General features: G+C 39.2%; 1 protein-coding gene and 1 long non-coding RNA gene across 4 annotated transcripts; both read left to right on the top strand.

Moving 5' to 3' along the window:
- Positions 1-549: 549 nt before the first annotated feature.
- Positions 550-6,303, top strand: LOC140002378 (uncharacterized). Its single transcript, XR_011808747.1, has 2 exons — positions 550-1,050; positions 5,730-6,303. It is a non-coding gene; the product is annotated as an uncharacterized lncRNA (long non-coding RNA).
- Positions 6,304-7,684: 1,381 nt separating this feature from the next.
- LOC119714773 (coiled-coil domain-containing protein 138) lies at positions 7,685-22,630 on the top strand. Of its 3 annotated transcripts, XM_072036804.1 has the most exons (5): positions 14,810-15,685; positions 16,482-16,598; positions 17,533-17,725; positions 19,714-19,896; positions 21,409-22,630. In XM_072036804.1, the coding sequence occupies exons 1-5, from the start codon at positions 15,572-15,574 to the stop codon at positions 21,411-21,413; spliced, it is 612 nt and encodes a 203-aa protein (XP_071892905.1). In that variant the 5' UTR covers positions 14,810-15,571; the 3' UTR covers positions 21,414-22,630. The 3 variants fall into 3 exon arrangements, 2 of the variants coding, with proteins under 2 accessions (XP_071892905.1, XP_071892904.1); XR_011808746.1 differs by adding exons at positions 7,685-8,024; positions 8,978-11,323 and having other exon boundaries at positions 14,240-17,725; positions 19,714-22,630; XM_072036803.1 differs by having other exon boundaries at positions 14,871-15,685; positions 19,714-22,630.
- The last annotated feature ends 851 nt before the right edge of the window (positions 22,631-23,481 follow it).

Below are 23,481 nucleotides of genomic sequence, written 5' to 3'. Positions count from 1 at the left end.
GAAGACTCGGGGTCTTCCTCCCAAAGACCCCTGCCCACGTCCCAAAGACCCCTGCCCACAATTCTTGGGAGGCTCTACGCAGGCGCAAGGTGCCAAAAGGCTAATTAGCATGAGAAGCGAGGGAAGGCGGGGATAGGTAATGCATATGTATAGGCGCTTGTAGAATATTGAGAGATTGATTGTATAAATTCAAGACTGCTTTCCGCTTTGGGTATGCACGATAGGTGGAGAGATCCCCCGTGCATCCAGCGCTGCAATAAAGAATATACCACTTAAAGGAATTTCGGCTTCGATCTTTGAATCAATACTTTATTATTATTATTTTTTTTATAAAGGCGGGAGGAGTTGTGGAGATGTGGGTAGTGCTTAGGTCCAGCAGGAAACTTGTGCATGTCAGTGGGACGCTAGAGACTGAGGAGGGGATGAATTTTTAACGCAGCCTGTCCACAGAGATATCACACCATTTGGGGACAGCCCAGTGGCCTCCATTTGACCAAAGTGCCTGGAACTTGCAGAAAAGCGAGAGGGGCACACCTCCAGCAAGCCGCGGGGCAACCGCCTTACGGCTTACAAAATTAAATCAATCCATCCAAAAGAATAAGTTACAGCTCGTGTCTCAAACTCTGCAGCCTGCGCGTCTTCAGGGCTGCTCCCAGCTACTTTCTGAGGGACCCTTTGCAACCTCAGTTCCTAAAGCCCTGTCAGGGAGCCCCAGCGGCCGCCCCGCGCATGCGTCACAGCCTCGCCCCTCCCCTCCCCGCACTGTGGCAACGGCTCCTGCGCATTCAGCGGGGGCGTGCGCAGTGTGCGCAGTGTGCGCAGTGTGCGTAGCGCGCTGCGTGCGCGGCGTTCCTAGGGCGCGGCCGGTGCCCCGCCTGGAGCTGTTTGTTTGTGCCGCTGCGGCGGCGCGGCGCGGCACGGGAGCGGAGCGGAGCGGAGCGGAGCCCGGCCGGGCTCGGCGCTGCTGCGGTCGCCATGTTGAGGCGCAGCAAGGCCGAGGTGGAGCGCTGTGTCGCCTCCGTGCAGGCCTCTGCGGCTTCTCGGAGAGAGGTGAGCGAGGCCTCGCCGCTTCCCTTGGCCGGCGGGGGGGGAGGCGGAGGGGGTCCCGGTGGGGTCCCGGTGGGGTCCCGGTGGGGTCCCGGGTGGGGTGGGGGGCTAGGGGGGTGGCCGGCGTCGTGAGGGGAGGGTTGGGGCTGCCCCTGCCCCTGCCCCGCGGCGCCTCACGGACAGGAGGGGTTTTATAGCAGGGCTTTCCTCGGGGCCGGAGCGAGGGAGAGGTACTTTCCTTCACAAACGAAGCACCGCGCCGCCTTCAAGTTTCAGTGTCCTTTCCGTGCGGCGCCGTGGAGGTTTCTGGCCGGCCGCTCGCTGAAGCGACAGCGCCGAGCGAGGGGGGCTGGGGGCGCACAGCTCCGCTCCCTGTCAGCCAGCGGGCCCGGGGGTGACAAACGCCACCCGTGCCCATTTTAGCTGGGAAACGCTCAGCCGCCTGATGCGATTCAGCGGGCCCTAATCCTGAAAGATCCCGGCCTGCCGCTCGGAGTTGCTTTGAAGCGGCGTGAATGTGCCCGAGCTAAGCGTGATCCGGTAGGGACTGCGTGCAGGGGCTGTGCCTTTGGTTGGTGCCTTTCCCAGCAGCAGCAGCAGCAGCAAAGCTGTCCTGTGACTTTGTGGGTTCGACTTGGGCACTGTTTGGGCTAGACAGCGTCAAGTGCATCGTCGCCAGGTGCACAGATACGTTCCCACAGTGTTGATACTCCCCGGTGGCCTCGACACAAAATATTTCCTCTCCTCTTCTTGTGCTCAAGGCCACCGGACGCGTTTAGTTTTGACTTTCGAGCGATGCTTACAGCTGACTGTGTAGCACAGTCCACCGAGGGAATAGTTACTGGTTTCCTTGTTGTGTTGATTTCGGAGGGAAGGGTCTGCCAAGGCTGCAAGCGTTTCTTTTGAGGTTGCTTTTCATCCCTGTCCGCAAGGCGTCAAGCGTGAGTCCGCTCTGGCGTGTCAGTGATACCTGAAAAGATGGACCGAAAACGCGGAGGCCTGTTTTCATTGAAATTCACTTAAAGTTTTACATAGATCACTTGGGGGTGGGGGAGGGGTGGGGAGTAGCAATTTGAGTGTATTTCGAATGCAGACCGTTGATTCATGTTTTGCGTCGTTGGGCCTAACTACCTCCAGTAGTTTGGAGTTCACAGACAAAACCTGCTTTTTGATCCGATGTTGGGAGCTCGGATTTTAAATACATATTTAAAAATAGCTTCTAGTTTGATATGAGAATTTGATATGAAGCCTGTCTGCAAAACCTGCTATGAGAAGCTTCCTCTAGAGCTGAAGAAAAGACTGAAGAAACTAGCTGAAACTTTGGGAAGGAAGTGAAGACTTTTCTGCTCTCCCTGTTCTTTATGGAAATGTTATACATCGTACTCGTGGGGAGGGACTTTGAGGCTGCAATGAGATAATAGATTATGATGCATGCCTTTCAATCAGACTGAGATATTTTGGAATTTTCCATTCTCTGTACGTGTACATGTATACTTATTTGTTGATAAATAGACCACACTTATAGACTAAATTAAATATCAGCTCACCTGAAAGGTTTCAGACCCTGATAATGCAGTAGAATTGGTACAAGTGTGCCACTGTGCACAGTAATCTCTGTGGAATTTTAGATGGAGAATATGCTTGTGAATACCGGCAAAGACACACTTTGCAAATGTGTCCAATGTTACGGACACAGAGTGTCATTTATATTAATGAAAGTATTGATGTGCAGATTAAGCATGAATATAAAACTTCAAGTGTCTAGGGCAAGAAACCAAACATACCTCACCTCATGGAAAAACAAAACAAAACAAACATGCCCAGATTTCAGGTCAAATAGTCTCATTAAGGAGCCTGGTTTCAGATGGTTTGAAAAGTATCTTATTTCTAGATACAGTCACTGTACAAATGACCTGCTTCTGATCGTTTGTGCTTACATGATGAATCTGTACATCGGACTTAGCATGAAATATCTGTATGAAGTCTATATTCCTACTGCAGGAAATGAGCATGCTCAGAACTACTTGAATTTTGCTATATTCCATTCAGAGTAACTCATTAACTTTTATATATGCTTTTGCATTGTATTCACTTTTTGTGCCTTGTTCTGCTGGACCATACATAACAGTGTTCCATTAAATATATATATATAGTTTTATTTTTATTTCATATTTTTATGCAGAAACTATATACAAGGTATTTTCAAAAGATAACATACTTTGCCTTAATTATTCAGGATGCAAGAGGAATTTTGTTACAAATGTGAACACCTGAGGTTTAAATTTAGCTTCTTTAACGTCTAGAACAGTAATGGAAATGCATATTTCAATTAACTGGCAATATTACTTTTACACTGTGAGTGTAAATATATGTGGTTTGATCCTGCTAGGATCTATTTCTTTAGTCATCCTCAAGAACTGAGTTCACAAGTCATCAGAATTCCTTATAACATACACCTGATTGTTTTATACCGTTGAGTTCTGTTCATGCACACCTGTTTTATTTTTCCCTTTTCTATTGAAAATGCAGTTGCTCAGGAATTCCTGATGGTACTGTGTTACCAACTACACGTGTTTGTTTTTTCCTTTTTATACTAGTGACTTACACAGATTTTATGTAATTACATCATAGCAAGCAAAATTTCCTTTCCTGTTTATGGAAAACTGGTTGCTTCAAAACATCTTTCCAGTGTCATCAATAAAGGCTATGTTATTAAGACTTGTATCAGCTCTCTTCAATGAGTGTTTGAGATGGATGGAAAAGCAGCAAGGCAGCCTTTCTTCCCTATGCTTCTACCTGTGCCTATGTAAATACTTCCTTATCCTGATTTAAAGGAGACACACACCTAACCTATGTATGCACTTTAGTTATTAGGTTTAAGACAGAAACTGCAGTTTGCTTCGTAATGAACAACTTGGTTCTTCTGGCTGTTTTCTGAATCGGCACAGTCAGGAGGTTTTCCTAAAGAAAATACCTTGTCTGAGTTTAAAATGCGTACCTTCCTACCACATCTTTCTCTCTTGTTTTCAATGTAATGCGGCTTTCACCTCAAGCCTATAGTTTAGTGCTAGGTAAGGTCTTTTTGATTGTTATTATTTGTTATTATTGTATGTAGTTATTCAGTGCAGTAACAGTTCAGTAGCTGAATGCAGTCCTTACTGTGTTCATGACGAGAAGCCCTCTTCCCCCCCAAAAAAAAGTTTATATAACTAGCCTGATAACACCGTTGGGATTTCGGACTGTGCCGTGGGTTCGGGAGACCACTCTCAGCAATACTTCCTTTAAATTGTAATTCAGTTCTTCTAGTTTTTTCATGCTCCGCTGACCGTATGCGCAGCCCTACTGTGGGTGGAAACAGCCCCTGACCCCAAGGGGTATGGCCTGCCTTGTGTGGTTATATCCCAGAACGTGGCAGCCTCGTTTGCACCTCCTCCAGGCTCCGCAGTAACCCTGTGGCCCGAACTCCATGGTTTTTGCTGTGTTTCCACGCTCTAAACTGAGAGTAGGTGGGATTTCTTAGGTGGGAAGAAAACATTTTACCTATCTTGAAACAGTTGTGAGTGATATGTACTAGACCAGGACTAAGTACCATCTTTTTTGTTTACTCTGTCAGATTTTAGGGGTTCTTTTTGCAACATTGTTACATTGGGGGAAAAAAACAGGCTGTACTTTAAATGTAGCAGACTCTCTTCTTCTACTTCTTCTACACTCTTCAGTAAGAAGTGGTTGTGAAATGTCACAAGTATTAAGGCTTGTTGCTTGCTTCACCAGTAACCTCAATTTCACGTTTGTAGCCTTGGCCAGTTACAGGAAAAGCATTGTTTTCCAAATCCCACATCTTTCAAAAACAAAACTTTGGTTATGAGGAGCGGACTGGAGCTGATAACTAGTTATCAAATTCAGTCTCTCAAAAAGTATCCCCATAATTTCTGAAGGCATAGGAGATCGGTATCTGCTCACGTATACCTTCCCTTCGTTCCTAAAAGTCTTCCAAATATTCAGTAGGAGGTATAATGACTTAAAACAGGTAAAATAAACTGAATTCCTTACATGCTACAAGAATGCTTTTGCATAATGCTACATCCCTCAAGGCAGGGCACAATCGTTTCCAAATTCAGAAATGGATAGCAATATACAAATGGCTTGTCATCAGAGTGAAAAACTCTCCAGTCTTGACTGGGTATTAAGTGAATCTGAAGTATGACTCTCGTTGTTCTTTTCTTTAAACTTTCTGCACAAAAGCAGGAAAGTTCTGATCAGTGGTACCATGACTTTTTCTGGGTGGTCAGTTTTGTGCCTGCAGGGACTAAGTGAGAATAGAGATAATCGTGGTTGCCAGTTGTAAGGGCCGAGTGAAGCAGGAAGCAGAAAGTGGGAATGACCCGCTTAGAGTAGTTGCCATGTGGAACAAAGATAAAATGCTGTGTTCAGGATAAACGAGGAACATTCCAGTAATGCTTTGTTACCACGAGCAAATCTGCTGAAGGTGGAAAGCCTTATATCCAAGTAACTATAGTACTTGTGATAACTAAGAATGAGGTTTTACCTGTGTTTTTTGAACAAAAACTCTTATTTTGGAAAGAATGTAACTGTGCTATTGGTCGATGTTCTTGAACATCACGATGTTCGTGATGATCTTGTTCTTTGGGACTTGAAAGTAAACGCTGTGCTTTTTTTTTAAGGGAGGTGATGTAACTAACCATGGTGGAACAGGTGGACGGTCAATTTATGGAGATGCATTTGAAGAAGAGAGCTTTGAAGTGAAGCACACGGGTCCTGGATTGCTGTCGATGGCAAATAGGGGTCGGGCTACGAATAACTCTCAGTTCTTCACAACACTCAAAACAGTAGAAGCCTTGGACTTTAAACACGTGGTGTTTGGTTTTGTGACAGATGGAACGGATGTTGTGAAAAAGCTCGAATCCTTTGGTTCTCCCAACGGGTTAGTAAGTGGAAGAGTTGTCATTACAGACTGTGGGCAAATAGAGAATTCTGGCTTTTGAGTATACAGATGTTCTAGCAGTATAAATCAGTATTTAGATGTTATTGATTAATTATTTCCACTTCCTTAAAAAGGACACTTCTGATGTATAAATGTAAAATTGCAGCTTATGGTTGTTTTTTATGTGTTCTAATTGATTTTTTTTGCATGTTAAATAAGTTCAGACACTGGCATATTTTGGGTGTATTTGTGTTATGACATATTTGTATGGAATGTCAAATTTTACAAATTAAATCTTAGTCTTGTCAAAATAACTATTGTCTTCACTTTGGCTTGCTGAAGAGCAATTTGCATCGCGTTGTGTACTTATTTTGAACGTGCTAATTGATGTTGATGGTCAGTAGACGGAAGGCCTTTGAAATGTCATTCTTCCTCTGATGAGCAGTGAGGAAGCTGAGGCAGCTGGGCAGGTGCTGGTCAGGTGGATGCTGTTTTGTGCTGTCTGCAGGCTCTTGGGCACTTGAGTACTTTGAAAGGTAAAGAGCAGTTCTTATGTGCAGTCTGCCACAGGATTTAGTTCATACTTGCTCGGGAGATTACCTTCCAGACCCACGTTGTTTTTGTACATGGTATGTTAAAGTGGCTGGTAACTTTTCGTGACAACCATCTCCTGGAGTGTTATCTGGGAAGCTGTGGTGCAGAGGGGGAACGTGCATGGGTAAGTTCTTTTTAACTTCTCTCTTACAGCTCGGCGCCAGGACTATCAGTATTTTTTTCAGAACAGCCGACTTGCTGTTCATATATGCAGTTAGAGATGACTATAGACATCACATGTTTCTGTCACGCGCTATATCTTCATATCATGCTTTACTTCTGAGGCTAGCGAGAGCAACCCTTCCCTCAGCCTCTCCAGGGAACGCTGCTTACACAAGCATTACCCTGCACGCCCCTAGCGCACAGATTCGACCCGTGCCTGCGTTACACGGAGCTGTAACCCAACAGCGAGCCTCTCCCCTGCTCGTCCCCGTTTCAGCTCCACAGCACGGGACGAGGCCCCGCCGTTGTTCCCGTTAACCCCCTCCGCCCGCCCCGGTCCCTCAGCGCAGCGGCCGCCTCGATTTCACGTTGGTAGCCTTGGCCAGTTACTGGAAAAGCATTGTTTTCCAAATCCCACATCTTTCAGAAACAAAACTTTGGGTATGAGGAGCGGACTGGAGCTGATAACTAGTTATCAAATTCAGTCTCTCAAAAAGTATCAGAAGGGTCTTCCTATGCAATTACTTTGAAAGTGTTGTACATCTAAAATGTGCTTGTTGTGTGTTTTCCGTTCAGAAATCGTTGAAAGGATTCCAGTTCGCTAAGCTGTATTTTGAAGTAAAGAAGTATGAACTTGCTAAAAGGTAATACGCGTTGCTGTATTCTGCTATTCTGTTCTCTAAAGTACTTTAGAAAAGCTAAGTGAATATGAAGTAGACTGGAGAAATCAAGATCACTATCATGCTGCTTTACAGTAGCAGTAGATGTGGGTATCAAGTGCTGTTTAAATCTTTATAAAACAGCAACTTAGATAATTAGTTGCGTGATACTGAAAAACTTGCTGTTTGAAATGGCTTTTATTCCATTGTATTATGAAGTAATTACAGTTACAGTTTCTTTCTCTTTTTTTTTTTTTTTTTTTTTTTTTTTTTTTTTTTTTAGTAAATACCAATACTTGGTGGCAAATAAGTAGCGTCTGTACATGTAAAAATAATGTTGTTCTGTACTTTAAGGTCCAGACCAGGTATCTGGAACCAACCATGACTGCATTTCCTGTATCACATGTTAAATTCCTGCCCCGCTTCCGTGGACACTGGGGGGGGGCGGGGGAGGACAGAGGGACTCGTATTATTGAGGAATATTGATCCTTTTTTTCCTGCTCCATAGGTATATATCTACATACCTCAGTGTGCAAAAGAGAGATCGGAGAGCACACAGATTTCTTGGACAAATTTATGAAGCTGAGGACAACATAGAAAAAGCTTTTGGATGTTACAGGGTAAGTACTCCACCGACCTCCGATGTCCTGCTTTAATCCATTGTAAAGGGACTTTTAAAATCTTTCTGTTCTGGACTTTTCTTAAATGCATAGAAGAAAACATGTTTGTGGAAAAAGTGTAATATGTATGCTTTCTGTTGCCAAAGGTGTATATGACGTACTGCAGAGGGGATTCTTCATTTGATGTGTTTTGCTTCATCAGTATTTTTTTTTAAGATGATTCTTTTGTGACCTAGACTGGGTCTTTGTGCTAGCTGCTACTAAATTCTTTCCATATCTTACATTGCCCTTTGGATTAGGGAATTTGACAGCAGTGACAGATTCTTAGCAAGGGCTCAGGTGACAGCAGTAATCTAGTTGCTACTGGAAGACTAGACCTAGGGTGTTTTCTAGTTGTTTGTATTTATTGCTTTTTTGGGGGGTTTTGTTTGGGGGGGTGTGAGATGGGGCAGGGCGAACATAATTGACATTTATTTGTATGATTGCCCAATGAAAAATTCACCATCAGAATGCCTTTGTTCAGGTTTTGGGGAGGGAGAGGATGTGCTCAAAAGTTTTGCTGCCAATACATCCCAGCTTGTCGTAGGGTGTGACTTAATTATATATTTCTTCAAAAATGTCTATATGGAGTTAGACTAAAGGTACGTAAGAGTCCAGCTGCCTGCGTATAGCTGGTGGTGGGGGCAGAGTAGCTGGCTTCTGCGTTTTTTCCCTTGGAAATTCTTTCTTTTCTGAATTTTTGCTCTTTTGAGTTGCAGCAGATGTATCTGGGTGCTGTAGACTAGTGATGCATTTAGCAACTGAGGTCTTTCTTAACTCATTCAAAAAGTATTTACTAATAGATCTGTCTAATTTGAATACCTGTGTCTTTTCAATGACTGTTATAATTTTCTTTCCCATTCTGTGTGGATTGCAAGATCAGGTTACCTTTTTTTTCCTGCCTTTTTTTCCAGTGTGCGTGCATGGGGAAAACTAGCGTTCTGTGGAGTTGAACCCAATGCAGAAAGATCTAGTACTGAAGATAGCGGAGTTACTGTGCAATAATGCCGTCACTGATGAAAGAGCAAAATACTGGGTTGAAAAATCTGCTAAGTTGTTTCCTGGAAGCCCTGCTGTTTACAAGTTGAAGGTAAATGCCAATTTCCAACCTCTGTTCTGTGACGTTCAGAAGCTTCTAGCGTCTGACTGGAGGAGCACTTTTCCCGTGTCATCTTCTGTAAAACTTCCTGGCTAAATTATTTTAGAATCTTGAGTATTAAATCTAATGGAATTAATATTCTTTAGATGTAATTCTTCTAGAATTTATTCTATTTTTCTAGATTTCCTATTCTTCTATTTAAAGAAATGTTAATTTCTCTGCCATTTGACACTTCGGTCTAGCTTTCAAGAAAACTGCAACTGCAGGCTTTCGTACACTTGTCAAGGTTTCAGGGTTGACAGTCTTCAAAAATGCAGGAAAATCATGTTAGTAGTCACATCCAAGAAGTTAAGACTAGGTAGGCAGTTCTCTATTTATTGTGTGACTGGCAGGAAGGTATCAGGCCTGAGAACTCAGACTTCCTTGCCCTCTATGCTGCTTGTTTGTTTTCTAAATTTGGATTAAATAGAGCAGAAAGTAAGGAATGCTCTAACTCTCGATGGCTGCGTAAAAGCCTTCAGTCGCACAGTCTGACTTTTGCACAGGTATTAGTTTTGTGTAACACAGCAGCAATGACACTTAGTCTTAAGATGTTTGTTTTAGACAGGCTATTCTGTGGCAGGGTATGCTGCCTTTGAACCAAATGGTTTCACAAGCTGAACATGCCATCCATAAGAGACAAATTCTGATTTTTTTTCCCTATTTTAAATGTTTGAGTGTTTCATTAAGCTTCGTCATAACTGGAAGCTTTTCAGCTTTAATAGTTTAAGTAATGTAGTTTGTGTGGTGGAGGCAAGAGTTGTCTGTTAATGTAGTTGTTGAAAAGGCCCACATGCAAGATGAAATATTAATGCGTTGCCTTCATGTTCAATAGGAGCAGTTGCTGGATTGTAAAGCACCATCGCTAGCGGAACTTCATAAATATGATGTTGGTAAGAGGCGTTACTCTCTGAAACTCAGCATAAACATGACTGTCTGTACCAGAGGTTCTTCTAGAAATACTTCGTATTGCAGTAAGAGACAGATAGCAACACTGAACAGCTAGTATGGCCCTAATCACTCCAAAAGAGGAGTGAATATGTAAGGAGTTTCAATTTATGCTGTAACATGTTGCTGAGAAGCAGTATTGTTATGCTTGGTTCTTAAGAATCTGTCACATACTTCCCTACTTCTATCCTTTCTGTGTTCTCTAGTCTGTTCTGATCCATTTTCATTTGCTGCTGCCTGTTTAGCTCTTTGTGTTTGGACATCGGTAAGCGTCAATGGGAAGGCAGGTCTGTCTTCCTATGTGACCTATGAATATAGGCTCCGAATATGTTTCTAACCACCTAAGAATGAATTCAGCTCTGTAATAATGGCAGTGTCGGACTAATACTGGTTTGGAACAATGGGCAGTAATGTTTGTGTTATCGTCATTTGTGCCAAAGATGTACACTTGGGTCTTCAAGACAGAACAAGGGAGGACCAGGAATGACAAAAAGGAATTTGCATTGGGGCTATATGGGTGCTCACGCTCATTGCTAATGTAGTCGGTTAGGTAGGACTAAATATTCGAGCAAGAGGCGTATCTATTAGTATTTTTAGAGTCGAGTGTGAGGCAGCCTTTATCAGAAATGAAAGTGCTCAGGTTCCCTAAATGGTGGACTGGCTTCTCTTTATTCTAAACTAAATTCTTAACAGAGAAACTGTGACTATTGTACATCAACTCTCATTGTATACAACTAAATGCCTCTTAATTTACTCAGTAGCAATTTGTTAAATTGCAGTTCTGAAGTGTTTCACTCAACGGGAAATAGGAGAGGTCCGGGTCTATTCAGCAGTTAATCACTTTCCTGAAGCCATAACAAAAAGGAAACTTTGGCTACCTCATGTTTCAGTCCGTGCATAGATTGATTCAAACAAGTCATGGAACAAAACTTTGAGCATTTCTCCGTAATTCTTTAGGAGATTACTTTTTCATTTCAATATGTCTTGCTTTATGCTGGTCGCTGTAAACGCTTAAAATACACTTTCGCTGGTTTGGATAAGCAGTCTTTATTTATTTAAGACTATATTTTTAATGTAAAGTGTGTTCTTTTTCTCCACAGATAACACCTTACCATCCCATTTGGGTAAAAGTCAGAGTAATAGCGAACTGCAAGTCGCCTGTCAGAATCTCCAGGTAGGAACTGTAATGGCCTCAGACATTTTGTAATGATCAGTAATGTTACAAAGATTCTCACTTTTGACAGAGAATTCAGAAATTACTAACTATATCACTGTCATCATCCACCTCTTCCCCTAAATTAGTTCACTGACTTGGTAATGACATGGGTAGTGGTTAGATCAGATATTTGCTCTGCTGAAGGGAGTTTGAACACAGTGCTATTATTCCAAGAGTTGTGTCTTGTGATGCGGTGTTGGCATGGAGAGAAACACCTACAAGCACTGCTTTTCCTGACAGCACCTGAAACTATGCTCTTCACTCTGGGCATTCAAGAGCACTTGCCCTCTTGACTTGATCTTCTGTGAAGACCATCCCTTCTGCCTTTACTTTTCTGCTGCTGGTGACTCCCAATAGTTTATCCACCAGCAGGCTTGGGCCACTAACTAAAGAGCTCCCAAACCTGCGTTGGTTTTATTCTGTAACAGCTTCTGTGCTTCTGCTAGATTTCCTGCTGGGACTGTCTTTTGCACCATCCAAGATCAAAAGAATTGTGCGTATCTTTTTTCTCACCACTTTCCTAGAGGTGCTTTCCACTAACTGAAGAAACAATACAGCAATCTAGTGTTTAGGGCACTGGACTCTTTTGTCTTACAGATAATAGCATTATCCAAAACTTCTGGAAACAAAATCCTACTTTTAATTGTCTATGCTGTTACTTGAACAGCCATGCAGAGCTGAATTCTGCATTTTGGAAGGCCAAGCAGTCCTGCCGCAAATCCAATTGAATGTAGATGGCCATTAGGATACTTCTAATTAGTCAGCTATTGTGTAACACTATAATTAAAAACAAAACCTAAGCATATCTGCAGAGGAAAGAATTCTAGTTCACTATAAATCGGTAATTTCATGTGTTTCGAAGGCGTTTCAACATTTTTTTTCCTTGGTATAGAGGGAGCGTTCAGCACAGGAGAAATATGCACTGGAACTTGAGAGACGAGAAAGTGCTCTAGTTGAGCGAGAAGAATTGCTTCACAGATGTGAAGCAGCTTTCGCTGCAATAAAAGATGCTGATGAAGACGTTTAGGCAGTACTTGGAACTATGAAAAAAGTACAATAACTTACTTAGTGATTCTTATTGCTCCCCATACATTTTAACTTGCTTGTAGTTTTCTTAAGCCATCATATGTTTGCTGGATATAATGCTTATTTCTTTAAAGTGTTTGAAACCCCCAAATGAAAGATTTAGCATAAAAAGTGCCAAACTGTTGTTAGTGAGTTTGGTGTGGTTTCCAGTTCAGAATGGTGCAATGAATTGTGGGATGTGTAGGTACAGATTACTGTTGAAATTTGGGAAAACTAGATTAAAATGAAGCAGTTAACCACTGGGTTAGAGAGGTCAGTAAGACTGGTGCTTCCAGTATTTGCAGGTCTTCGGAACAGACTAGACAAACATTTGGCAGGAATGAAGTGATGCACTTTATTATGATACAGATGGTACCCGATTTGATAATGGAATTGGATGGTTTAGACATCCTGGCACCACCTACAACAGCCCTGTGGTCTGTGAAATTATTGCCAAATCCCTGAAGAACTGTGAAATTATTGTCAAAACCCCAAATATGCAAGCCTTATAAAGCATTGTGTAATGTGGTTTGGAGAAATTGAGAATATTAATTCTTTTTTATTTCCTCTCAAAACCTTTCACTTATAATTCTGCTGTCCCTGACTGTTTTGAAAGTTTATGGTCAATTTCAAGCCACCTTGCTCCTGTTCCATCCCAAGCTGGGCAAGCTTTTCCTAGGCTTGGTTAACTCTAAAGGTTTGGCCTTTTCAATGGAAGTAATTGAGCACTCCGTTTGGAGCCTATCTGTACCATTTTCTTTGTTGATGAGATCATTTCTATATTTACCGCTTAAGTCCTTTTTGCAGCATGATAACAGTCTGAGAGTGAGGCTTAAGAAAATGTAGTGGATGGTTGAATTCCTAGTGCAGAAGACAACACTTCTGAACAAAAAGCTATTTTCACATAGAAGATTCTCACGGTTTCTGAGAAATGGAATGTTACTTTCTGAAAACATTTGTTTTATACTCGGCTTCAAAGCCTCAGTGTTGTTTTTTTTTTTTTCCAGAATCTGCTGGAAAATATTTAATTATATTTCAAATTTCCAATGAAGGGGAAAAAAGACATATTCCTTGGTTTCTTTTTCAAGGCACGCAGGTTTTTGACTGTTACAAGTAATTGTCGCTTCAATTTTCCTTTGTTGCAGTTTCTTTTGTCTGTTTTTGCTTATATTTTAATGGTATGTACTGGTATTAAATTATATTGTGGACTAATAATAATAACAAATATTAAAAGATTACTATCTTGAGTTTCACAATTATTTTTTTCCAATTCGATGAAATGTAGCACGTATTGGATACATTGCTGGACATTGCAGGACAGGTGTTTAAGTACAGGTGAACTAAAGCGTCTTAACTATCAGCAGTGAATAGTTAGAATATTTGAAAGATTCAAAAAAAGGGAGAATTGGGCATATTTGTGGTTAAAATGGATGCTAAAAGAAAAAAGAGCTAAGTGTAAACAAAAGCTTTGACATTTGTTTTCATTCACAATTCTTTCCCACACCTGACTTAACTGAGGAATGTACAAGAGGATCAATGAGAAGATCTAGGTATTTTCTGAAAAAAAAAAAAACAAGATCCATAGGCTGTACACCATGGCTCCCATTTTCTTTATATTTCTTCTTAATATGTGGTGTGGATGTTGCTTTCTTCACTACTGGTGGTATGTGCAGATTGGACCATGAAGAATTACAAATTTGATCTTTGAAAGTTTGTCCTGTTTTTTAACACTGAAATGGAACTTAGTTGAGAATTATTTCTAAAAAGACTCTCTTGTTAATCACGTTTTAAAATTTGATATTTCTCTAGCAGCATGAGACAAAAATGAGCCAACTGAGAGAAACCTTGAGAAAAATGACTGATGAAAATAACGAACTGAGGTCATCGCTTAACTCTCTGAGGGAAAATAACGAATTGCTAAAAACCCAGGCAAGATTAATTATTTCCTGTTACTAGCTTTACGAGTTACAGTCAAGTAGTCAAGCAGTACAGTCAAGTTTATAAGTAGCTTTGCAAGTTACAGTCAACAATTTTAAATGTTTGAACAAGTTGTTTGCAAAATTGCTGATTTTGTTTCTTTAAGACAAGAATTGTGTGAATGGTTGTAAATACTTTCTGCTTCGTTTTCTAGTACATGAAATTTAGTCTCTCAGAGCTTTTGCAGTATTAAAGACTTTAGAGTTAGTTATTTTTGAAAGTGTTAATTAAAGGAGTATTTTCTCTGTTCTTAAAGGCACGCTGAGACAGTGGTTCACAAGAATACAACGTTAAAGTTTTCTTCTCACTTGACTTAAATCTGACCTAAATGCTGACAAGCAAATTGCTGCCTAAACTCTTTTGACCGTTGCTCCTTCAGTGAATTGCAGTTCTGATGCTCTTGAGTATGATTAAAATCATCTGCTTCCTAGTCTCAGCAAAATCTTTCTTTCTCTTTCTCTTTTGTGCAAACTGAAGTATTCATAGAGGACTTACATGATGATCAGGATGCTTGTTGTATCCATAGAGTATGCTACTTATATTTAAATGGCGGTTATAGTTTGCCCCATATTCTTTTCTCACAGTCGCAAGTGATATATGAGCAGTATCAGTAGTTAGAATTCTGAGTGAAGAGAAGAACAGTTGTCTGAAGGTAGATACAAGAAAACTTGTGAAGGTTTTAGAGAGATGTTCGTGTAGTTTGTCTTCAGGAACGTCTGGATACCTTTCACAGAGCTTTTCTGTACAGTTGTAGCAGAGGGACAGAATGACAATTTCACGAAATCTTTATTCTTCCAACAATGCTAGTTACACAGTTAAAATTTAGCCTAAGTAGATTGTATGAAATAAAGCAAAGGAGTGTATTAAATGTATTAAAATGAGGATCATGCACAGATCATTAAATATTTTCTTTCTCCTATGATCCATTTAGTTAGAATTATAAAATAGAGTGATTTTGTATGTGAAAATCTCTTCCCAAGGCTTTCATAAACATTTGTTTAAGCACAAAATAAAGCATGTGCGTATTACTAATGTACTCGTATATTTTAGTCTATTGGTATTGTGGTTTAGAAAATCATAGACTTGAAAACTGAAATAACTGATGTTGTGGATGTGTTACAGTTACTACGGATTTCAAAAGTTTACGACCCCTTAACTATTCTTATGGACTGGATCTCAGACCAACACCTTAGCAAAATAGAAATACAAGAAGAGAGAGAGGGCAGTGAGAAACCTCAGTGTGCTAAAGAAAACTACACTCTAGAAAATTGTATGAAGGTAAAGGCATTTGAATTTGTTTAGGTTGAAATGTTAAGATTCTTTGTATTATTTCTGAGTGTAACAGGTCTGCCTGTTTTACACACGCTTTGAATACATGAATTAAAAGAAAGCAGCAGTTAATCCATCAGTATTAATTCCAACAGTGAGATGTAATAGATAATTTTTCATACAGATATTTATACAGATCATTTTTAAGGAAATGTGTAGTGTGCAGTCTGACCTTGAGATTCCACCTGTCTTTCTATTTTAAGTCACTTTTCTCAGCTGATAATTTATCTCGTGTTTTATCTGTAATACTGTATGTAATTCCTTTTTCCTAAGGAGACACACACGTCTAATTTAAAGTATTTTAGTGCTGATACTAGGTATTAAAAGTTCAAGTTATGTCTTATAAAAGATGATACCGTGCTATACTTGTAACGCTTTTTTGGGATACCGAGGCTTGGAAATCAGTGAAGCGTTCAGGAAATCTGCTTTTTCTGTTTGTTTGTTTGTTTGTTTAATTATTATTCTATCTAAAATTTGTAGCCCTTGGTATTAGACTTCAGAGCTTGAGCTCACACAATGTCTTTCCACTTTTTGTGTAAACCTGTGTAAAATGTAAATTCAGTATATAATTCTGTTACCTGTACCAGATCTGCCCAGTGAGTATTTGTACATGTAGTCTGTTAAACTCCGGGAATACGTTGATTTTAGTTTGGTTTAGTTTTGCTTAGTTTGCTTTTTACTTGTGGTTAGCTTGTACTGTAAGTTCGTATACTGCACGTAACTTTGCCATTCTGTATTTTTACAGCTTTTGCCTATGGTCACTGGACAGCTCCAGTGGATGCCATTTGTGGATCCTAAACTACATATGTCTGTGATTCAATTTATCTACTGGTCTCTAAGGCAGATAGACACTGGTAGTCAGGTAAATTCCCAAGAGATATTTTGTATTATAAATGAGTATGAAAAGTAGATATTTTCAGGGAGTATATATAAAAGAAACTTTGCTGTCTTTGCAAAGCATAAATGCCTACCACAGATACATAGCAAATGAAAAACTAATTCTCACCAAATTAACTTTCTCACATTCGTTGTAATATTTTGCACCGTGTCTGTAAACATATTTTTGCACACATATGTGATCTTTGTTGCAGTAGTGTGTAGCATCTCAGAAATGGTATTTTCCATATGTGCTTACAAAACGTGTGAACTAGGAAAAGAAATATATTTTTGTTCGCTTTATGCATGAGATTTGTTGAAATTGATGGCAACGTGTGGCAAAGTAGCAAAGGTATTTTGATTTCTTTGTTCTCTACTCAGTGTCTAACTGAATAGAACTAAGCTGGTGGTTCCAGTGCTAATGAGAACGTATTTTAAATGAGCTTGTTATTAAGTTTGATTCTGAAGTAATATTTCTGCACCGGTTTTTGAAAAGTCCAATACATCTTACCTGTACAGTATTCTTAAGGGTCATGTTTAGACCTTAGTTCTGTAAACGCTTTTGTAGGACCTAGCTTCAGGCATCTTCACAAAAGAGGGTAGTGTAGTAGGCAGCACTGATTAAAGCTGAGTTTGAACTGACTTTATTCTGGAACCAGAGGCAAATTAAATAACGTCAGCATATCAGGGGCCCTGACTACCTTGTTTCTTTGTGAAGTGTGTGTTGACTAGGCCCTGTGCTAATGTTGTTCAACTGCTTGTGGAACGCAAAGTAGTATCCCATGTACAGACTATATTGCAATACACGGTCACGACATCTGCTATTTAATATTTAATCCTTAGGGGAACATACGTACTTAGCAGACAGGATTTTCATGTATTTTAATGTTTACGCTAAATGTGCACGTTGTTTGAAACAGGATGCAAGCATGACAGCAACAATGGAGAGACTTGCAGAAGTTATTCTCAAAGGCGCAGTACAAAAGGGAAGCATGCAAAAATGGACTAAAAAGTCTACACGGAGTAAACCAAAACCTGCACATTTCTTTAAAAGCTCCTCTATGCCTTTGAGGTTTCTGTCAACTTTGGTTGTGCTTAGAACAGCAAAACGAAGTAAGTTCTGGTTTTTATTATGTCTTTTTTAAATTATCTTTTTCTTTTTCTTTTTTTTTTTTTTTTTAAATCTTATTTTCAGGTATGTGCCCAGACAAAAAAACAAATGTACAAAATGCAGCAGTTCAATGATACTGTAGCATCTGTAATGCTTTAGTAGTAAAGGATGTTTTATTTGAATTTTACCACCTGATGAAGCATAATATAGGGAAGCAAGTATGAACCTTGCTATTATTCATGTCATAATTTGTGTGGTCATTTTAATATGCTTTATTTATGTCAGTGAGATGAACGTATTTTGTGACAAAGGGGAAAAGAGATGTTGGTAATTCTCTCAAGCAATCACCGTAGCAGTGATTTGTTTGTCAAGATCTGCACTGCATATAATGGTACAGCTAATTGCTCCTCAGTAAACTGAAATCAGTAGCAAATTCAGAACAGTTCTAGAATTTCATTGCTTTGTCAAAGTTTAATGTAAAGCTCATACTCTATCTAGCTCTTACCTCTCTGCTGTCTCCCCTTTTCTCCTACCAAGTCTGTCACTGCAAGTGGCTACCCATAAACATTATCAGCATTGAAGAATGCTACCATATGCTGATGCAGTATAGTAATGTATTTTGTTAACAGGCAAAAGCAAACGAGGTCGTACTTGTCTGGAGATATCGCAGTTCTTAGTGACTTTTGCTTCAGTTCATGAGAGTTACTCCACTTGTGCAATTTCCAGGATGCCGTAGTATCTCTTCTCAGCAGCAGTTTCTTTAAAAACAAACAGGGCCTGAAAAGACAAAAAACGTTTTCTTTGAAGTGATGACAAAAATACTGACCTGTGCAGTATTTATACTGGTAGTACTTAGAATAAGTAGGATTTAAACATTCTGGAAGACCACCCTGTCACCATTAATAAACAAATACAGTATTTCAGCTGTTGGAGGGAAGAATCAGTGTATTTTCAATTTCAGTATCATATAGTTTCAGTCAGAATATTTTGGTGAAGCATGATTACCCTGAAATTGAAACTCACATTTCTAGAAATGTTTGATGAAAATGATGCAAATGAATTACAATACAAAAAAAGTACTTATTGCAGAGATTAACTATAAGCAGATGAAAGCTGTTGATCAGAATGAATCAGTTTAGCTTCTCATGGTCGGTTTTTACTGCGAGCCTATAGAACATGGAAAAAAATTACCTGTTAAATTTATGTTGAAACTTACCGTGTATGAATTTTCATCACTGACCACATGTCTAATGATCTAGCGATGACAAAGCAGCACATTCAGTTTAAACATATATATCCTGTTCCCTTCAAGATGCTAATATCCAGCAGATGGCACTGTAATTAAACTTTTGCTATGTGATAAATTTTTCCCTTACTCTTAATTTTCTGTGCTCCAGATGATCAATGCTATTCCAAGATATTGAGGAAGATTTGACATCATGAAATTAAGAAAACTGAATTGATTCACTTAATCTAAATTCTCTGAATAATTTAGTGTTCTCCAAAATGGATGCATATATAACGTGGATGCATATATAACTTAAACTACAGCTTTTTATGGAAAGGAATGTGAATAGTTGCTGTCATGACAGTAATTGCAGTTATTCAGATGAATGAGCCTTTTACTCCTTTATTAGAGGCTTCCCAGATGTTGAAACCAATATAGTCCCAAACTATGCAGCTTGTGATTTCTTTTCTCTCTTAAGGAAGCGATTAGAAAGGTGTTATATTTGCAAATATATTTTGCTCAATTTGTGAGTTGTAACTTGTCTTTTTTTCCACTCACAACAATTTTTGTAAGGAATAAAAATAGGCAGAAGATGCATTTAAACAAATAAGTAAATTAATATTTTCAGCCATTTAATTTTTTTTTTTTTAATTAGTATATATCTGCAACAGTAACTCTTAGGATAAATATTCATGTATTTGTGATCATCTAATGGAACTGTGATTACATAATTTTTATTCCCTGTTTTCTGTTATCTTTCAGTGAATTACCTGACTCAGGCATTTCGTTCCCTTTGCGTGGACTTGAAGACAGATGAAGGAAAGATCTTATTTTTGCAATACCGATGTGTGCCTATCATACTAAGCCACTTAACTATATCCAAAAAATGTCTCCTTTTTATTGCACTTAATGCATTAGTTGAGATGGCCATGAACAACGATAAAAGTGAGTAATTGAAAAAAATACATACAAAGTTATGATGAAAGTAGGTGAGGTAAGCATAAATACCAAATCAAAAATAACGTGCTGCTTCTCTATAAATAACCTGATCTAGCATTAGCATTCATTTGTGTCATTTAAATTCATTAGAGATATAAAGTATGTTTCTGAATTGTCCGTCTCTTCTCACTGTCAGCATCCAAGCTTTACATCTTGTCCTGGTTGCTTTCTTAGTGGTGTGATTTTTTTTTGATGTTTAGTTTAGCTTTTCTGTTTATTCCACTGGTTTACCTTGCTGATGTTTTGCCAATGAGTAATTTTCTTTTGAAGTAAGGCTGTGCCAGGGCAGCCATTTCATGAAATCCTGTTAGCAGGTGGAGATAAAATAAATAAATAAATAAATAAACTTTTATCTTTTTTTACCCCCCTAATGTGAACAGCTCACCCCTAGCCATTTTTCACTTTAAAGTAATTGGAAATGGCACATCTGTAAGGGATGGTTATGTTTCAATGAGTTGTACTGTGGTGTGGTCCTATAAAAGGGTTAATAGTCTCCTTCACAGTGGTTTTCCAGGTGACACAGGCAAAGAATCAGTTGATAACAATCTGGATGAACACACAAGTAGTGAGCCATTCCAGTGTCATGTGGAACAATCCTTGTTAATTTTCTTAAAATAAAAAGTATTCATTGTTTTTTGGAACAGAAAAGGGAAGGAGAAGGGACTGCTGCTATTTGTGAAATGTATATTGTTGGCTTGGGGTATTTTGTTACCATGTACTATAGGGGCAAAAACAGAAAGCGTGTTTGACTTGGGATGGAACAACGTTGAGTTAGAAGGCATTTTGTAGTGAGATAAGTGGCAGAAAGATTTACCTGATGTTGTTTTCATCCTTTCAGACCGTGTGGTTAGTTTATCTATTTGTTTTTTTTCCACTAAAGTATTTCTAATCATCATAATTTTGATCGGTATAGTAACTGGGAAAGAAAAACCTAAGCAGGGTTGATGGTATCTGACATTACTTTGAAGAAAAATTCCACTAACAGTACATGTTCTGTTATCTAGTAGTAGTCATTTCGATCTGCTGGATGCCTAGATTTGGAAGAATAATGGAGATAAATTGTGACAAGTTCACATTTTGCCATGTTGCTTGTAACCTTGTTGCATGTCAAATGTAACCGTTCAGGTATTGGTACCATCTGTTTCCTATCTATAGGTAGTATCTTAATGACAAATTAGAATTAATAGTCTTATTGCTGTTCATCTTTACTGGCACGCAGCTTTTCATGTACCCCATCCCTGTTTGGTTCAGGTGTTTCACATCCAGAATCCTGTCAGTCTGTCTTGTTATAAAGGTAGTTCCTGGCCTCCAAGGTGTAGGTTTTTGTTCTGGTCTTTTCTGATCTTTGTAAACTTCTGTTCAGTCCAACTTAGTTCTGTGACATAAGGAATCCTGTTCTATTTTTAACCTTTTTTATTGCTTTTTTTTGTGTGTGTATGTTTGTGATGGTCATTTAAGAATGAGGGTGGCCTCCCGTACATCCTGTGTCATAGCTGCGTGAAGGTCTTGCACATCTAGGAAGCTGAAGAACAATTGATACCATCCTGAGGTCAACATGTACTGGGTGATGGGCTGGACCTGTCCTTGGGCTCTCTTAACTCGGGGTCACCCACGAAGGCATCCACACTCGAGGGGCCTTGCACTGACTGTTACCTCGCCTGCCCTCCGTTGTGCTATAACCACTGGCTCTTAGCAGGCCCAGCTGTTGACGACGAGAATCAGTTAAACTCAGCAAATGGTTCCAATCTTGCCAGTGACTGTGTAAGAGACAGCAGCTCATCAGCAAGCTGTTCAGTGTAGTTACTGGTTCTTTTTCTGTGGTCCTTATGTAACTTTTCCACGAGCTAACTCTCCATCACTCTGTTGGGTTGGTCCGGTCTCCTGGCAGATCCACATGCAATTAGAAACGAGGCAAAACCGTAATGGTTAATTTGTTAAAACATGAACTTCAAGCTGGTGTTCCTGACAGTCTTCATTTTCTGAGGTGACGGAGCTTTAGCTATAAAACAGAAATTTCTGAATGACAATAGCTGGTGAGACTTGATGCTGTGAGTGACTGATCACTTTGAGGGTAAATTTCAGATGAGTTCTGTCAACAGTGATAAATTGCTCATTGTTCATTACAGTCTACCAATGAAGTTAAGTTAATGTAACTACCAAATGCTGCAATTTTTTATGGCTCCTATGGGAGGCTTTTGCAGATTATTTAAAATTGTGTCAAATCCTGACCGGATAGATTCCAAGTTAGTTTTTCTACAGTAGTTAATAAAAACAAAATCTGTGCAGAGATGATGCAGAAAAATATGTAAAAATACACAGTTTTTATTCTTCTAGTTCATCAGATAGACAGGCATTTAAATTATATGCTTATTTTGTACATTTGTGATGATTTAAAATCTATTCTGCAAAAGCTTATTTGAAATGAATATATAAAATGAATAGATAAACAATGTAGGAAAAATCTCTTTAAATGCATGTCTTTATCAGTTTGCTTTCATGTGATTGAACTTTGTGAAACTTGAGGTATTATTTCCACTTTGGCTCTTCTGCTTTATGGTAAAATTCCCTCAGCGTATTTTTTATATTGTTTTATAAACCTCACAGTTAAAACATTTTACAGTGTATCTGTATGTATATGTGTGTGTATATATATTAATAAAGTTTTCTTCAGATACCTTAAGACCGGTATTTTTAATAATAAAATAATACAGTATTATTGAGACCAGTAAGAACAAGCCAGCAAAGAAATGGCCAAGTAAGCAGAATATGGTATTTGTTTACACCTACAAAAAGGAATTTAAGGCATTTTTAGATATTTAAGGATATTTATAGGAATAAATTGTAGGACCTCCTTCTTCTACAGTAAAAGTAGAATAATATTACAATAACTATTAATTTAATGGCATATTCGAAGTAACTATATCCTGGGGCATACCAAGTGTGTTTATACGCTAAGGGCAGAGTGCAGTGAATAGTGACTTGTTTTGTTGGATTCCTAACAAATGTGTTCAGTTCTGTGACCTATTAAATCGGTACTTATGTTCTTTATGGTGTTGCTCTAAATCAGCCTGTACTATTAGAATCAAGAGTGAAATAACACAAGGGAACAGATTTTACTTTATTCTGAATTGACTAAGTTTTGGGGAGCAGGATAAATAGAAAAGATTATACTATATGGCCATGTTTAAAAATTATCCAGCATTTTACAGGAATTGTTTTGATATTCAGGTGTTCTTATCCAACTCTGACCTCTCAATTACGATTCTGCCTGTCTTGAAACGGTACGGTGACAGTTTTGATAATGAAAAGCTGTCTAGTCATCAGTGTCTACATGTACTATTTCCGTACGTCATTTTGCAGCAGCTTAAAATATTTCCTTGTCAGTTTTTTTAGCATAGCTTAGTGTTCTCCTCATGTCATCATAAGAAAAGGAGCATTGAATAAACATGTTGAAGATGAGATTTTTTTATCTGAGTTTAAAATTGCTCAGTGTCCTGTTTTCCTTTGTTCTCAAGGGAATAGGCCTTGTTT

The sequence above is a fragment of the Anas platyrhynchos genome, chromosome 4 (genome assembly GCF_047663525.1).
Source record: "Anas platyrhynchos isolate ZD024472 breed Pekin duck chromosome 4, IASCAAS_PekinDuck_T2T, whole genome shotgun sequence".
NCBI classification, from domain to species: Eukaryota; Metazoa; Chordata; class Aves; order Anseriformes; family Anatidae; genus Anas; species Anas platyrhynchos.
This window is presented reverse-complemented; position numbering and strand designations above follow the sequence as displayed.

Excerpts from the sequence above, each read along its gene's own strand:
- LOC119714773 (XM_072036803.1), top strand. The coding sequence starts at position 15,572 with ATGGACTGGATCTCAGACCAACACCTTAGCAAAATAGAAATACAAGAA. Across the intron at positions 15,686-16,481 it reads CTCTAGAAAATTGTATGAAG|CTTTTGCCTATGGTCACTGG; the intron begins GTAAAGGCATTT and ends GTATTTTTACAG. Across the intron at positions 16,599-17,532 it reads AGATAGACACTGGTAGTCAG|GATGCAAGCATGACAGCAAC; the intron begins GTAAATTCCCAA and ends TGTTTGAAACAG.